Source organism: Misgurnus anguillicaudatus, unplaced genomic scaffold, assembly GCF_027580225.2.
Source record: "Misgurnus anguillicaudatus unplaced genomic scaffold, ASM2758022v2 HiC_scaffold_28, whole genome shotgun sequence".
Taxonomy (NCBI): Eukaryota; Metazoa; Chordata; class Actinopteri; order Cypriniformes; family Cobitidae; genus Misgurnus; species Misgurnus anguillicaudatus.
This window is the reverse complement of record NW_027395278.1, coordinates 9,270,583-9,288,485: the sequence shown is the minus strand read 5'-3', so window position 1 is coordinate 9,288,485 and position 17,903 is coordinate 9,270,583. Positions and strand designations below refer to the sequence as shown.

At 36.8% G+C, this 17,903-nt stretch overlaps 1 protein-coding gene across 3 annotated transcripts; it reads right to left on the bottom strand.

The window, feature by feature from the left end:
- Window positions 1–300: 300 nt before the first annotated feature.
- On the bottom strand, window positions 301–17,065 carry LOC129418067 (fos-related antigen 2). 3 transcript variants are annotated; one of them, XM_055172993.2, is made up of 5 exons: window positions 16,775–17,065; window positions 16,339–16,554; window positions 13,596–13,850; window positions 13,342–13,449; window positions 301–3,677 (listed from the first exon to the last, which is right to left on the bottom strand). In XM_055172993.2, exons 2-5 carry the CDS (start codon window positions 16,438–16,440, stop codon window positions 3,132–3,134), a joined length of 1,011 nt encoding a protein of 336 aa, XP_055028968.1. In that variant the 5' UTR covers window positions 16,441–16,554; window positions 16,775–17,065; the 3' UTR covers window positions 301–3,131. The 3 variants fall into 3 exon arrangements, with proteins under 3 accessions (XP_055028968.1, XP_055028969.1, XP_055028967.1); XM_055172994.2 differs by having other exon boundaries at window positions 16,339–16,431; window positions 16,775–17,062; XM_055172992.2 differs by having other exon boundaries at window positions 16,339–17,065.
- Window positions 17,066–17,903: the final 838 nt, after the last annotated feature.

Genomic DNA, 17,903 nt, shown 5'->3' with positions numbered 1-17,903 from the left:
CTACTAACTTGTTAAGTGAAAATCTCCTGCTTTGTTGTGGCTTATCTGATACTGTCTGCAGCATGCAAGTTTTTGAGACTCCGCCTACCCACCAGCTATTTTGGATTTAAATGGATGAACACAAAAACTATTTATTTTGCTCACACCCATAAAGTGCCTATTTTGACATGCTACAATAAATTATCTATATGAGATTTCATAAAATGCTGTTTATCAATCTGTAGCAAAACGTGTGAACATTTCTAATTTCATAATGACTGTACCTTATTCATAATATTCAAAAACAATGTGCTCAGAGTACACATTTTCAAAAAGATTTATTTAAAAATAATAGATTTCCACACAAACACAGGAATATGGTCTACATTTCAATACACAACTGCAAAACATCCATTAATGACTTTCAAAGTCGATTTGATTATTACCAAAACTTCAGGCAAATTATATTTATTTAATAATAATGTATAAGTAAAATTAATGCCAAACCTTTAACCAAAACTTAATGTTAACATAAATGTTTGAAATGATAGTTGTATATGGTGATTTTTAGGTTTAAGTAAAATGTACAAATGCATTTGTTAGGCAAATCGACACATTCTCAATTTAGTGTTACTTGCTGGGCAATGTTTGAATTCAAATCCATAAGGTGCAGCTTGCAATGGCTTAATAGTCAGAACTAAAGCAGAAGCACAGTTTTATCAGCACTGATGAAAGAAGCAAGTAGATTTGTATTTGATGTACTACACTCAAATTAAATCACACATACTGTACATACCTAGATTCTTTTTATTAATGCACTGTGAAAAAATGCAGTATAAAGTTAAAACAACTTGGTTTTAGGTTTTGGCTGTTAAAACTATTTCAACTTGATTTTATAAGTTAAAGTAACATAAAAATATATGTTGATTTGACAACAATGCTGCATATTTTTTACAGCGTGTTTTAACTCAGCGTGTTTTAACTCCGATATCCATTCATCAAGTAATGTTTTTATGCATTTTACAAAGCAAGTGTTTGTGTGTTCCTAAAATTTCTCATTAGCATCAATTGGTGCTTAACAAATCTTAAACAAAGTGGTCTACAGATTTAGAGCTATACCATCCAATATTAAGATGCTTATATCTTCATGTTAATTGAATAAATCATAAATTAACAGCATTGATGAAAAGCAAATACAAAAGCACCACAATGTAACAATGATAATCCAACATATTCAAATACTGTCCACAAGCAAAATACATAATAAAAAGGTTTCCAAAGTGGTATTTTCATATATCATAATCAATTTAAATGACCAATTAAACAAACAAAGCTTTGTATATTGCTGTTTTTTGTTGGTTATTTTCTGTCTTTTAAGATTTAAAGCAATATATTAAAAGAGAAAATACAGACAGAGAAGTACATATGCAGAAAACTGTACAAATTGATTGCTTAAATTACACTGGGTTTAAAGACTGACAACATAACACACTGTCCTCAGACATTTGCTCTTTTTTGGTATTAAATTCACAAATAAAATCTCTTACTTTTGATAAGTGTTAAATCAAGTTTAAAGGGATAGTTAACCCCACCCAAAAAAATTCTGTCATCTTTCCTTTATGAGTTTGTTCATTTTGTAGAAAAAAAAATATTTTTTGATAATAGATGATGAGGACACAGTTGAAATTACCCATTGAATTCCATAGTATTTGTTAATCCTACTATGGAAGTGAATGGGGACCATCGACTGGGTTGCGATTTTGTGTTCAACACAATAAACATACTCATACAGGTTTATAACAACATAAGGAATTTTCATTTTGGGGTGAACTTTCCCTTAAACTAAAGTTCCTGAAATAAATAAGCAATATAGAAGTCCCACAAACAGAAACCAGTCAAGCAGCATTTTTTTTTTTTTTTTTTTGCTGCATCCAGTACAAGACGACACTCTTGTTGATGCTCAGTCATTAACTGACTGTAGTGACAACAAACAATAACTCAAGTTCTCTTTAAAGTTCAGTATCTTTTCCAAGGAATGTTTTTCAAGAGTTTATTCAAAAATATTTTTCTTCAGTGTCCAAAACACATACACTCACCTATTGCTTCAAATTTTCAATGTAATCTGACTTTTTAAAGTAATAGCATTTTATTTGATTATAAGGTTGCTAACAAAGTGCATCTGTTCCCAAGTGCAGCTATAAAGCCAACCAGTGTTTCAGGGAGAAGTGCCCATGGTATATGTATCAGTTCAAACTGTACCCTGCAAAAAGGGCATCTACCAGTCAATACATAAAAGTATATATTATAAAAGTTAAACATAGTTAAATGTTTTTAACCACAGTGTGCACCAATACAAAAGCAGTATTGCAATGTCAGGGTAAGAGGCAGAGCCTAATATGGCTGGAGTTTCCCTTATTTATACTCATATATTATGTTTTAATTATTGATTTCTATGTGCAATTGCTTCTATTAATGCTTGTATGGCTTGTAAGACAAAAATCCCTGACAGTAGATTCACTGATGCTAATGAGTGTTTTTTATTTTAAACATATCAAAAGGTATGTAAATTTGGCAAAATTTGATAGCACTTGTGCCTCATGTACAAAATATCAACAAAAAACAGCCTTTTATTATAGGTTATTCTTTTACCATCTGGAATTTAGGCTCATCTAGTGAATCCTAAAAAGTATAAACAGCAGGAGACAAAATACAATGAGACAAAATTCACACATCACAAGTACGAAAGTTTAAAGCAGCAGTTGTCTAGCGTAGTGTCCAATATTGGATTCAGTACCTATCAGTAATTACGTTTTTAAACAATTTTGCTCTGTTTAAAATCAGATGGCTGGCAGATAATAGTAACCTGCCATGCTTCCAAACTGGGGGCCAATAGCTTTATTAAGCACTGACTGCAAGATGCTCTTAAAGATTAAATGATGCAAGCTTTCCTCCCACTTTCTATTTGTATTGAGAAACCTCACCACTATTCAGAGCTGAAATAGCGTTTAAAATTTGTGCATACATCTAAACAACAACAAATCACAAACAACAACCAAAACATTATAATGAGCAAATTAGCCCTTCAAGGTTTCTCAGCTTCATAGAGCTTCAAATCCCAGCTGAGAGTGTAATGGAGATCCTAAAAGCTTCCTTCAGAGCGCCAACAAAGTGGGAGAATTGAGGGAATCTGAAGACTGATCACCGCTGCTACTGCTACGTCGGTGTGCTTTGGAGCAGGACTCCGACGAGGGTGAGGGACTCTCGGGTTCCAGCATGTTTGGGTAAGTGAAGATGAGGCTGGGATTGCTGGGGGTGGACACCGGTGTGGAGGCAGCCACCACAGGTGTGTTGAGGCTGTCTCCATCAGAACAAAACATGCCACTGCTCAGGCAGATAGGCTTGATGACTGAATGTTGTGCTTTTCCCCCCTCCTCTTCTTCATCTTCCTCCAAAGGCTCCTGCTTCACTACCACTGGGTTCAGAGTCTTCATTAGGCCCCGGGAAACCAGGTTGGAGCGCAGGGTCAGAGGAAGGGGTCCACACTGCTGGCTGTGAGAGCTCTTCTGTCGTTCCTCAGGGGGCAGCTTGCACACTGGGTTGTGGGCAACCAACATAAATTCTAACTTGTCCTTTTCCTTCTGGAGTGTCTCTATTTCCTTCTGCAGGTCTGCCTTCTCCTCTTCTAACTTCTCTGTTTCCTGTATTAAAAAGACAAAATGGTAATGTTTAATAAAATATTCACAACATACATTTTAAAGCACTTCTGCATAGAAAATATTTTTGCTTGTAATTGATTTATAATGTTAAAGCATTTCACAGCGAAACATAAGTGCTTATTTATGCAAATGAGTGTTCGATTTAGAGGGTCTGAATAAAGATTAGAAGATAACTGAATCTAACTTGATGCAAACAATCTTCAGTCAGAAATATATCATACATGTTCTCCTGGAGCGTTCGCGACTGGTGGAATGATCTGCCTTTTTCCACAAGAGTAGCAGAGTTGTTAGCAACCTTCAAAAACCGACTGAAGAATTTTTGTATATATATATATATATATATATATATATATATATATATATATATATATATATATATATATATATATATATATATATATATATATATATATGTATATATATATATATTTCTGCTTTGTGTACTGCGTTAGATTAGCAGAGACAAGATTGAGAGCAGTTATGCACTGCTGCTTTTTTGTTGATGTTATTGCTTCCATTGTTTTCCTCATTTGTAAGTTGCTGTGTATAAAAGCATCTGCTAAATGACTAAATGTAAAGCACACCATCAAACAGCTGGTGTGTTTCTTGGTGCCACCAGCAAAACTGTTATACCTCTCCAGTCCTCTCTGAGACCACTTAACATAAACTTTAGTTTTTTCCGTACAAGCAACCCAGGTCTAAATTTCCACAAGTCTGCACTGACCTGTAATCAGATATGATAATGACTGCACTCTAAAAATTGCTGGATTCTTTTTAACCCATAATGGTTAGATATTGGACAAATTACCCCATGATAGGTTAAAAACTGACCCAATGTTTGGGTGTTGTTATGCAACCATGGGTTATTATAACACAGAAGTTAGGTTAAAACAACCCAGCATTGGGTCAATTTTAACCCAGCAGTGTGTTCTGCCCAAACACTACCCAACATGGCTTAAAATGGATTTAACAATTGATCAAAGAAATGCATGCAAAAAAGAAAAAGAAATAAAAATACAATGTGACCATTCAAAAGGATGTGGAGCAGTCTCCTCTCGAATTGCTCTTGAGGTATTTTGTGTGGTGCTGTGCAGACCAATTGTCATGTGACAATCAAAGCAAGGCATTGCTTAAATTCAGGACAGAAGAAACATGCAGGACATTGCTAAGGTGTTCTGAAGGTTTACATAAAGTCGGTAGGGTACTTAGGGGTTGCCAACTAGCCCAAGTAAAAAAAGGCAGTGTCAAAGTCTTTGATTATCTGGTCCTAAGATATTGTTGAGTTCTTCATAAAATGTAAGATAATGAGATCTGCCAAGCTTCATTTAGCACTAGTTGTTGAGAAAAGTAAAAGCACACCTCTCCTTTTTAAAATGAGCAATAGTAATATTAATAATATTAAGCATGTGCTGTTTAATTACATCTCATAAGCAATTAGTTAAGAAACCACAGAGTAAATTATCTTGGTATAAACCATAATAAACTAAGCCTTATTTTACTTCTAATTGAAGACACACATTGATGATGCATGTATACCTAGTGCATTTCATTAACTGCCAAACCTTGTCCTCATTTCAACATTCATAGCAGTTTCAACACTATAAAAGGCACACCTCCCAACAACTCGAGTTATTGGTCCCCAATCAGACTTTAGCTGTTGACATTCATTTGTAAACAGAGACACCTGATCAGGGGCGTACCTCTGGCCAAGCCTGTTGGGCAAAGCAGTTTGAAGTAATGTGTTTGACTTGACGCCACACTACCCAAAGTGATTCTTGCGTTAATTTGATGTCCTTCACACAATTCAGGTCTGCAGCGCTGAATTAATTTTTTGGCACTCTTTGATTCAAGCAGTCTGTAGCGCTGGCTGAACAGCTGTGAATTGCCTTCATAGGACAAACGTGCATGTTTAGAAGTCTAGGAGCTAAAGATGTACGGATTCCTTCCGGTCAGGTGGGTCAAGTATTTAAAAATAGCATAAATTAATTGGTGGGTAGTGAGTGGATGCCTTAAACCACTGATAATCAGTATTATTAATTCTGATTATTGATAATCAGAATTATATACATTATATACAAAAATATACATTTGAGGGATCCCCTGGTTTTTATTCAAATTAAAATACTACATGAATTTAAAATGATCGTGGTGCGCTGCCTCAAAGCGGTAGGCTACTGTCCATTATTAATTTTGCAATTAACTAATCCAAAAAGATTTCTATCTGAAATAAATCACTCTCTGAAAAAAACTCTTAAGTGCGCCTCATGCTGTTTTCTGGAGAAATCGACAGATTGTTCGATTTAGGATTGGGGGCTTTTAAAAAAAATTCTTCTTAAATTATTATTTCATACTAATTTGTGGGAGTAAATGATTAGGGTTTGAGTTAAGGGTAATATATATTTTTTATAAACTTTGATCCAGGACCAACAAAAAAAATGTTTTACTTTGTAAAATCACGGCAACCCTATAATGACAAGGGGGTTGCCGGGGGTGGGGCTTTGCTAGGGGACCCCCATAATCTTTGACATAATTCGAACACTGCTGACAATGGAATATTGTCTATTTTCTCTAAAATGATAAAATGTTAAAAGTTCTGTGAAAATTAGGGATGGCGAAAACTAAACATTTTCATGACCGACCACCAAGCCTCATTAATCGGTTGAAACTGATTAGTTTATAATATGCTACGCTATTTGAAATAACAGCCATTTCGAGCCACGCCTGCAATTTCGCAACTCTGTCGCATCTCTCTGCCGCTCTGCCTCCCGCTCACACACACACACACACACACACAGCCCTGGCGCTGCCCTTCTTCCACTCAAACATGATTCCCGCAAACGCGGCGTTGAGAAGCTTCTATGTAATCAGAGGACAAATTAGCATATATACACATAATAAAGAAAGACGATGACTACCACTGAAAGTCGATGTAATGTATTTCCAAATCTAAGCCCATCTTATGCGGAATGTTACCTAATACACGATAAAACCAATGGATAAAACAGGCCCCTTCAGATTTTTTTTTATTATTATTTTTTATTTTTGAAAAAGACAAGTGTCAACTTCTGTTAAGGGGAACATCTCCTAAACAATAACAGACAATGGCCAACACGGCCTACAGCTATTCTTAAGAATAACATTAAATAAACAAAAAAACAGACAGCTCACAGACAGGTTTAAGTGTTAGGCCGCCTAATTATTAAAACATAACACAATGGTTTGGCCATTAGTTATTCTTGGAAAATAAATTAACGAAAAACAAGTTAAATAGAGAATACTGTGGCCTACCAAATAGACTGTCTGAAAATCTTTAATGAATGCATAAAAGACACCGTAACTTATTTTTCTTAGGTGTCTAGGGTTAGGCCCCAACCACTCTTACATAACAGAAAATATGGGTCTACCCCAAGTGGGTACGCAGTCGATTAACCACAAGGCCTGCAGCGGAGAAAACCCTTTCTGATGGAACAGAAGTCCCGGGGATGCAAAGGTAGCGCTGCGCCAATCTTGCCAGTCTGGGAAAGCGCGTCTGGTTTGCCCTCCACCAATCAAGCGGATTGCTTTCTAGTAAGGGGCGACTATCTTTCACATATGTATCCACTTCCAACTGTGGATCTGTGGCATCGGCAGTACTGTAATCATCTTCCAGTAGCAGACTCATTGTACTCTCCTTGTGGCTGGCTCCACTGGATGGACCCGCTGTCACAGCAGCATCATCCTGCAGCACCAGGCTCTTCTTCCTCACCCATGTCCTTCTCAACAGCTGCATGCTCCACGTCAGCACAGAGTTCCTTGAGTTTATCAAGCACTGCCTTTTGTTTTTTTCTTGATAAATTGTCTTTTTCATGTCTTTTTCAAGCATTTCATGTTTATGTCAAGGGTTCAGGGCAGAGGCGATCATCACTGGCATTGCAACCAAGCGTTCGTTGTAGTCATCCTGTGGTGAACAATATAGCTGAATTAATGTCTATAATGAATTAATTCATAACGCTTGATATATTGAATTGTAGCCTATATAACGCCCAATAGGCCTATAACCTGACCAGTGATGGGCAGTAACGTATTAGCTCAAAGCACGCATTAGTTATTAAATACATGCAATTGGTTGATGAAACATTTATTAAAATGAAGATACAATTTATAGAAAACGAAATTCACTTTAAAGAAAGGTTTCTACAAAGCAAAACTTCTGCACTTTACTGTTAAAAGACGTAAATGTTAATAATTTGGAATCAAATCAGGAGAGACTTTCATTTTAATTATTTTATTGCTGTATTTTATTTACTGTTCAAATGAAAGATTTAACAAAAATATTTTTATTTTATATGCTGTGCAGAAAATAGGTTTAAATGATCAGCAATTTTCTACAAGTCTGAAACTGTTGCATTTAATTAAATTTTGCTTGATGCAATGTGAATAAAACGAAAATATTAAAACTAATAAAACAAGTTTTTAAAAAGTTTTTTTATTTAATTTAATTTATAATTAATCAGTAACTAATTACTTTTTCCAAGTAACTTGACCAACACTGAACCTGACTGTGTGTAGTGACTATGTGTAGTGTATGATGAATGAATGAAAAACGATACTCCTAAAGACAAAATTATAACCTACCTCCATGCGTTCACTCAATGACTGTCGAAACGTGGCCTTGAACTCTGCTACCCGGGGCCTGTCATCCATAGCGATGGCAATGTGCTTATTATGATGCTGAAGGTGATGGTGTAGTTGTGGGAGATCGACACGGTCTTCTCAGAAGACATGATAGTGGTTGCGGATTTGAGGGTTTCCAGGACAGGTTTAAAATCAGACATTATTGCCCAGTATTCGTCCTTGATCTTGAGAATTCTGGAATCCTGCAGCTTATGATGGTGCGGTCGGACAAGACGGCTGTCACTGCCCATCGCTGTTCGAGAAGCCTCTCAAACATGTCGAACACCGAATTCCATCTAGTTTTGCAGGACTGAATGAGCTTGTGTTTGAGGAGCTGCATCTGTTCTTGTTTATCCTGGAGTGCTTTGCAGGCTACAGTGCTGTGATTGAAAAGTGGAACTAGTTTGCCGGCTACAGATATAACTTTATACACAAACGGCTTAAATGCGTCATTGATCACCAGTTGTGGTATATGGGCGGAATATGCAACTGATACTCAGTCCACCTTTTCAGGAATGTTGGCAGCCACTATGTTGTTCCCGTTGTTTTGGCACATGCAACCACTTTCCCTGTCATACCCCAGGCATCTACCTCTTCGTTTGGTGTTGCAGCCAGGTTGTCGGCGGTGTGTCTGCCTGGCAAACTTTTTGTGAGGAGTACTGCTGACTTAACCTGCCAGACCTTGTCAATCCAGTGGGAGGTGACACATAACTCTCTGTGGTTAGTGTGTCCAGCGGTCCGTCATGATGGCTACACATCTGGCACCACACAGGCGCACTTTGAGGTCATCTTTTTTCTTGACAAAATGCTCTTCAATGCTTGTGGTTATGGTCCGTCGAGACGGGACTGTGTAGTTGGATTCAAGGAAGTGCATAATCTCCAGAAAGCCCTCACTGCTTACAAAGTCAAGAGGCAGCATGTCTTTTCAATCATTCTGCATATCTTTTGGGTAATAATCTCTGAGTACTGTTTGTCACATTTCCTACCAGCTAGCATAGATGACAAGGAAGGTTGGCTTTGGCTACCTTTCTCACCCGAAGAGGCTTGCGGGTGTCGGGTTTTCAAGTGATACATCATAGGTGATGTGCTACTACTGTATTTAAGCTTTGCATACACAAGTTGCAAGCAACTTTCATTTGTGTCATTCATTTTGGAGAAATGGTCCAAGACACTACTTTTCTTTGCACGCTTTATCCTGTCATCTCGAGTGTTTTAGCCTGTAGCGTTTACTGTTCACAAACCTTGTAAGCGTGCGAACCCCAACGCCGTGACCTCGCGCCAGAACCCAAATGCCATGACCTCGCACCAAATTATGTACTTAAGTAAAAGTAGAGATACCCAAGGTAAAATATTACTTAAGTAAAAGTACTTTGCATTTTTGTCAAAAAAACTCATGCTGAACTCAAATTACTTGAAAAGACTTGCTTGGCTCACCAATCTATTAATTGAAAAGACTTGCTTGGCTCACCAATCTATTAATAGAAGGACATTAATGAATCAGACACTGATGTCTATTAATGATCATCAGCCTAAAACCTTAAAGCCAAAAGATTCCCTTTAGCACCAAATGAAATAACAGCATTTGAGAGCAGTAAGTCTCATTTCAAGATTTATTTGTTACATAGTTTAACAGTTTAAGGGTAATACAAGCTTGAACTAAGCACAGGTTCACAGGAGTTTTCTTTTACTATCTAGAGGTTGAAGGAGCATCCACACTTTCCAGTTTTCTTTTCCTTGATGCTGTTATGGCAACATACCTTTTAATGTGGCTACCATGCTTTCTCTGCAAAATAAAAGATTCAAAACATTAACTACATATCTAGAAATTAGTTTTGCTTACTTTGACAAATAAAATAAGCCAATATAATTTAAGAAACATTTTTATGTGCTTAAGCATGTCATATGTATATTGTAATACATAAATAAATGTATTTATATATTTTGGAATGCAAGTTACTGTTAAGATTGCTAATTTAAAAAATATAAGCAGAATAAAATTGGCTTACCTCTACGTGTTTCCTTAGATTTGAAGGAGAATTCTTGTAAAATAAAATAGCACAGTCTCGAGGCAGGCAGAGAAGACACAAGGACTCATTCTTCTTTTCAACTACTTAAAAAATTTGCGTAAGTAAGTCCATGGGTGTTGTGGTGAGTCAGTTATTTTCTCCATTGTTTATGAATGCAGTTTCACTCTCCAAACGATACGCTGGCTGCTGTACTGACGTGTCTCTTACATGAACCGTGTATTCACGCTAAAATATAACGTTGCCGGGGCAACCAAAACAAGTTCAAAACGAAGCGCGTGCTGTAGCCTGATTGGTGGTTTGACGCGTCACGTGTGCATCTTAGTTTGCCCAGTTAAGTTTTTATCCACTGATAAATAAAAAAGGAACAACCGATTTTTAAAATGTAGTATCTTTGTTTTTATTGTGATTTTATCGTGTATCTATTATTTTTACATTTACTCTTTAATATATTATTTTCTCATTTTTACTGTATGTAAAGCACTTTGAATGACCTCTGTGTATGAAATGTGCTATACAAATAAACTTGCCTTGCCTTGCCTAGTAAAGTAAAAAGTAAGATTTTTGACTTTAAATGTATTAAAGTAAAAGTATCCCAAAATAAAAGTACTTGAGTAAAGTACAGATACGCAAAAAAAGTACTTAAGTACAGTAAAGAATTACATCTACTTCGTTACTGTCCACAACTGTTACTAGTGCATCTGTAGCAGTAATATTTTAACTCAAGCAGTAAGTTCAGCGCTATTGGGTGATCAGGTCAGTAAAATCTGTGTTATTGTTAAATATTTTTAAACAACTGATTTATATTGTGAAATTAAATTATAAGTTAAGTAAAAGGCCTTAAAGGTGACATAGACTGATTGAACGGGGTATTTATCCTTGTTCTGTGATATGTAGACAAAAAAAATGTGTTTGGGTCTCTAATGCCTTAGAAGCTTCCTAAAAACCTATCTTAGATAGCTCTAGGGTGGGGGATTTTAAACAAGTGGTTTTGCACCTATTTGGCTCCCCGTACTGGCTTAACTTGCAATCTCATTACTAGGGCCCTATAATTTCCGCGATCACGGAATCGCGGACGGAATCGCGGAATTGGCTAATTAACACGGAATCTAGTATTAACGCGGAATTTTGCGGAATTTTACATATTTTGGATAAAATTATGTTTTTGTGTGGGAGACGAACGTATGTCTGGGGGAAATGCAGACCGGGGGAAGTAAATCTGGGCGACACGCCCCCTCCCGTCGTTTCAGACCTCCTCCAAAACATTGAAACCATGGCGAAGCGGCTCTCCACGACTCTGCTTTCGTCAGCGAAAAAAATAAGAAATTCGATGCTAAGCACTTAGTTCCGAGCAGGTCTAACATGACTTTTATGTGACCGGACAACTGTTATTTTGGAAGTTTAGTCAACACTCTGTTCACGGTGAGCGCAAAGATACATGCACTCTCTCATCCATGTCTGTCTCACTGTACCTCTCACGTCATGCGCTCACGCATCTGTCCGAAGTGCGAACACAAATCCTCATGTATTTGTTCAGTTTTATGCATTTCAAGTGAGCTGAGGCAAACTAACTATCCCTCGCATTTAAAATATAATCATCTGCATCATGGCGCCGCTCTCTGTCTCTCTTTCGCTCGCACGTGCAAAGAGCTGCGTGCTCATGCTGTCCTAAGTCAGATCACTATCCTGTGTATGTTTGTAAAGTTATATGCATTTCAAGCGATTGTGTATAAAATATGGATCGCGTTCCGCTGGATTGATGTGTTTAAGGCACTTTTGAAGGCACCACTGCGTTGACACCTTGTTGTAGCCTCCTGCAACAACACTAAAAAACAATGCATTGAATTGAGTTGTGTGTGCGCGCGTGCGTGTGTATGTGCGTGTGTAAATGCATCTTTTATAGTCATTAAGTAATCCTGTTATCCAGTTTTCCCCCCAAATCATTTACATTTTAATCATTAACATTAAAGGCACACTCTTTTTATGACTAAAATAAAAGTAAAGGGTAAAAAATATAATTGCCAAAAATTAAAACGGATAAAACGGAATTTGCAAAAATTAAAACGGAGAAAACGGAATTTGGGAAAAAATAAAACGGAATTTGGGAAAAAATAAAACGGATTTTATAGGGCCCTACATTACTGACTGGCTGACTTTGCTGCCACTCAAAAAATGTAGCCAATTATTTTAAAGTGGAGGGGCAGTGAGATGCCTGTGATGTCATAAGCATCAGTTTTTCAGATTGGGCCGTTTTCTGGCTGACATTTCTAAAAGAGTAATTTCTATGAGACTGAGATGTTTAGCATATCCAGCACTTTTTGTATGTTTGGGAATGCGGGTAGACTACATTATTCAACAAAGACAAGGCAAAAATGTTTTTTCATTCTCTGTCCCCTTTAAGTTAAAATACTGACATAACAACATGATGCGACAACCAAAGACAAACTTTAATGGTCTGAATTCTTTACCGAAAAATTTGTGTAGGAATCAAAATTAAAACAAACGCTGCAGTTGCTAAGAAAGAAGCAGTTAATGCATACTTTGGAAGTTATTACTGTATTAGATAAAGTTCCTTATTTGGTGATGAACGAATGGGCTGGGAGAAGGGAAAAAGGAAGTTAACAGTGTGTGGGATTTGATGGTTAGCTGTGGTTTCCTCCTTGAACAATATTAGAAGTTTTCCTCAGCCCAACTCCACGCTGCACATTCCTCCCTCATGTTTCAGGTCTGACTTGCTAACAGATGACATTATAAATCTAAGTAGCTCAACTACAGCCTTCATTGGGCATTCCCATGTTTGTCAGAAAACAACTGGTCTTTTGTTGCTGTAAACACTGCCATTTTAGAATGTCTCTTTTTTTACCTTCCAAAAAAGAGCCCTGAGACAATTGTGGGCATTTTGTAAATTAGTGTTTAATTGTGCACGTACAGTAAGGGAATGCTTCTTTTAATAAGTACAAACTACTTACCCCTTGCAACATCTCAGTTAGTTCTCTTCTCCGGTTCCGGCATTTAGCTGCAGCTAATTTGTTTCTTTCTCGCCTAACTCTTCTTTTTTCCTCTTCCTCAGGAGTGAGCTGCATACAAAATAAGAAGTGAGCTTTAATAACTGACAAGCAGTAAAAAAAATTAGTTATAGTTTTTTTTTTTACATGTTGACAACATGTTTGTTTGGTCTATACATTTATTTTAATGGTCTGTTGTTGTTTTCATCTACACTAACCTGCTCATCTCTCTTGCGTCGTCCTCGGGTGTCGCCGATGGATCGGATGACCCCGGGCCGTGTGAGGGCTGTGTTGCCAAAAAGGGTTGGGCCACTAGACACAGACATACCATACGAATGAGGCCGCGAGTATGGATTAGACATAGAGGTGATTACAGTGGGCTGAACCATCCATTGCAGGTCCTGACTGGTAGTTATGGCATTAATGGTTGGAATAAAGGCACTGCTAGAGCCAGGCATGTCTCCTCTGTATTTCTGTAAAAAAAAAGGAAGATGTGTGGATAAACACAAATCCAAAGAAAATGATAGAACAAACAACCTGTTCAAATATTGGCATTTAGGGAAAAAGGGTGAAAAGTAGGCTTTAACTTTTACCATATATTAAACATAGTATGATTTATTATTTTTGGTAATGTAGTCCCCCTAGCCACCCACTTTTAGTCATTTTAAAAATCTCCACATTTGAAGACTAATTAATCATTCCAACTGCTTTTTTCATACTGTGCCCTCTTGACTGCTTGACCCCCAGAACGAAAGGGTGATACACACTGTGAATCATGGGAAAGCCCGCAACCCACCCTGACACAAGCCAAGCAGGACACAAGCCAAGCAGGAACAGATAATAGCTTCTGTGATGCAATGGAGAACAGAATCACCACTTGTGTGGGATTTTTAACAGATTTTTTTTTCAAAGAGGGCAATGTCTTTAATAAAGATCATGGTAAAAACAGAGAAGAGCTTTGTTTACTTATGCAAATAAGAAAAATGGTCAAAGAAGAAAAAACAATTGTCATTTTTATAAAAACTATAATAAAAATATTTTCCGTTTTAAAGGGTGGTATACTACTGAAAATGCTACCATTGTTTTGACTTAAATGTATTTCCTTTCAGTGTGTGAACTTGCTTGTCTATAAAGCAAGCTCCGTTTATAAACTCATTTGTGAAACATTTTCAATTTTGAACATTTTTTTTATATACCTACAGAATACAATTATATTACATAATGGAAACGTGTTATAGTTTAACTAATTGTAAGTTTAACTATTCAATTAAAATAGCTAGTACTGTTAATATTTCCAGCTTTTCATTTCTAATTTCCATATGAATTTATATTATGAATATAATAATAATAATAATAATAACAGATTACCAAACAACCATTAAACTCTGTTTATATAAAATTCATACTCAAAACACATGAGAATTAATCTATTAAGTATTAAGTCTTATTAACAAAATGTTAGACAAATATTTATAAAGATTTGGTTTAATAAATGCTGAATAATGTTATAAAATTACTTTGTCCAGTCTTCCGAGAAAATTAACAAGCTTTCCATGTCATCGCATTCCATCCACCCAATTCCAGTCCATTCACACATTCCTGGTGGGATTTTAACAGTAAACTGACAACGTGATGGAGAATGTTAACCGCAAATCATTTACAGGCGAATGAATTTCAGGAAACTTTGTGTTGTTTAAAATAAAATAACCTCACCACTCATTGCAAGTATAGGTCATTTGTAGCATAACTCTAAAGGTTACAGTCAAACATTTTACTTAAATCTTTTTATGTTCACTAAGGATTATTCTCTCTCTCAAAATATCAGTATTGTGAAAGACTATAAGCTTCCACATTTTCTACCACATAGGAAAGGTTAGCACTTTGAAATTGCCTTTTATTCTCTTACAAAGCAGTATTTGTGTTATTGCTGAAACATTTGCTTTGCTGTTGACCCAAATTTTCCCCTCCAAACAATTTTTGCCTTTACTCCCCTTGATTAAACAGCACATGCTGGAATGGGAGGTGGCATTTCATTTTTATATGTTAGTAAAACAGCAAATTTACCAGTAAATGATAGCATGATAGTTATAAGATATTAAAATTTGCTTTATTGACCCTGTGCGAACCCTGGCATTAGTTTAATTCAATTTCATTTTTAGATTATTTTAATGCATAAAACCTAGAATACCTTTATAATGCATTTGGGCATTTTTATTACTTTCATTTTGTTCATCATGTAGTCACACAAATGTATAAGTAATTCATAAAATAATGACTTCTTTGCAAAAAAAATTAAAAGACTGGTACAGAACTAGTCTGTACATAAACCATATTTTAAGTTTAATAAAGTATATTAACTATGATACAGTACCGGAAATGTGGCATCCTGTGGCCACTATGTGCGCACCCGCGTGTTATTTCACATTACGCACGCCACCCACGCCATTACTCTCCTTATCTGTCAAGATGTCTAATTCCACGGAAATATAATGTTATCAGAGCCAACATCTGCACTCTTGCAGCAATATGATTGCAGAAGGGAAATTTTTCCTTTGAAAATTACTCCATTACGAGCACGAGAGGGATTCGTAAGATATGTTTTTAACATTGAGCGAAGATGCGCGCCCCAAGCATATCTTGCTATATTAATAAACTTTAAGTTTGTCACAATATGCAAAGTAAATTGTATTCAGGTGCAACATGTGTGCAGTTTTCCTATCAGAAAACAAAGTAAAAAAAGCAACATCCAATAACTGATATTCACTTCTCGGGATATAATAAGTTTAAGACTATGCCTATTTACATGTGCAATTGTTTTGTGGTGCCGCTTGAATGTAGGCTACTGTAATAATTATCAGGTTGGTAAGTACAGGATTTGCAGTGTATGTGTAATGTAGGCTATGTGCAAGTATGAAGTTAGGCTATTAGATACATAAATACAAGAACTAGGATGTAACGTACCTGGTAGTTGGAAACAGGAATAGGGCTGCTGTCTGGGTGCGCCGGTGAGCTGCTGCTTCCGCGGGATGATGTGTCGTATGTCCCTGTGTAATCCTGGTACATGATCCAGGGAAATAGGAGGAAATTTCAAAAGGTTGACAATGAGTTCCCACACGATCAGATTGTCTTCAGTGGCAAATAAGCACTTCCAATCAAAGCGACTCCTTTATGCCTAATCTACACATAATATCAAGAATACTTCTTAATGGTCTGTAGGCTATAGTAGGCACATTAATCCAGATACATTAACATTCTATTATTAGCGAAGCCGGTGCTCTCAAATGTCTCCTATAGTCCAATAAATTGATATTCCCGTTGTAAACTCGTACCTAAAAGACACTATGATGTTCTACAAGAACAAGATAAAAATTGGAAAAAAAATCCGTGAAGCACCTACTTCAGTGAACTCGGTGTTCTCGCAGGTTTAGTCCTGTCCCTACAGCTGTGACTCACGGCAGCGATGAGTGTACCGCTCTGGACTTTGCTGAACTGATTTTGGCGAGTAAGCGAACTTTAGTGCTAATTCTTCAGGTCACGCCGTAAGATGACTCACTTCAATGGCACTACTCTAGTTCGCAGCTTGACTTATTAACGCCAACTACAGTACTCGTCACAGCCCTGATATAAAATAGGGGTGTTCAATCCGTACGTTGTTACATATTAGGTCAGACGTTGATAATCATTCAAGACAAAGACTGCAATCTGAATAAAACTAGTTCAAACTAATCGTATTTACCAAAGGGCATTTAGTTAATTGTGATTTGGCTTGCTTTAGACCTGTTCGCTTTTTACTCCAATCCCCGTTTCTCATTTGGTTTCGACCATTGACGCATGTTTCCAAAAATGGGCAGTTGCGTCAGAGCACACGCGCATGGGTTTCCTTGGTAAAAAGCAATGTAAAGACACGTCAGGGATTCCCTCCCCTCTTTCCCCACCTGTATTTTCACTGGGTGGTCTGTTCACATGTTTTAGGGGTTCCGAATGCATGGAACACGCAAGATCAAATGGAGGTGATCGTGGGTTCACTAGAAAACGGCCACAGAGCTGCTTTGCGGAAGTGCTCTACAAACCACGAGTGGCTTTTTGAATTTGCATGCATGCTTGCGCAATTCCTTTAACATCATTTTGACACGGTGTAAGGAAATATCATTTGTTAGGCTACAGTCTGTGTTTTACAAATATCTTAAGATTATTTTTGAGACTACAATAAATCATCTTTATCTTTAGGAGAACAGATACTGTAGATGTCGCCAGAGATACAAAACGTTCACTGGTGGAGGGGATGTTTAGATTAATGCAGTTTTTAGATCCCAAAGTGAGGTCCAGCCCACGTATTATATCTGGAATTGCAAGGAATAAATAAGCGATCAGGCATGTCTAGACACAACCACTGTTCCAGGTACAACAATAAAGGAGTAGAGTCATATGTGTACCATTCAATTCCTATCCATCTCCAATTATATTAAAATACGAAATCAGTCAATTAATGAACAAATACAAAAAAGAAAAAACAACAACAATCTAGA

Bases quoted from the DNA above. Each gene is read 5' to 3' on its own strand.
- LOC129418067 (XM_055172992.2), bottom strand. From the start codon at position 16,440: ATGTACCAGGATTACACAGGGACATACGACACATCATCCCGCGGAAGC. The intron at 13,851-16,338 runs GTACGTTACATC...TTTTTTTTACAG, and splicing joins TTCCTGTTTCCAACTACCAG to AAATACAGAGGAGACATGCC. The intron at 13,450-13,595 runs GTTAGTGTAGAT...TTTTGTATGCAG, and splicing joins GACGCAAGAGAGATGAGCAG to CTCACTCCTGAGGAAGAGGA.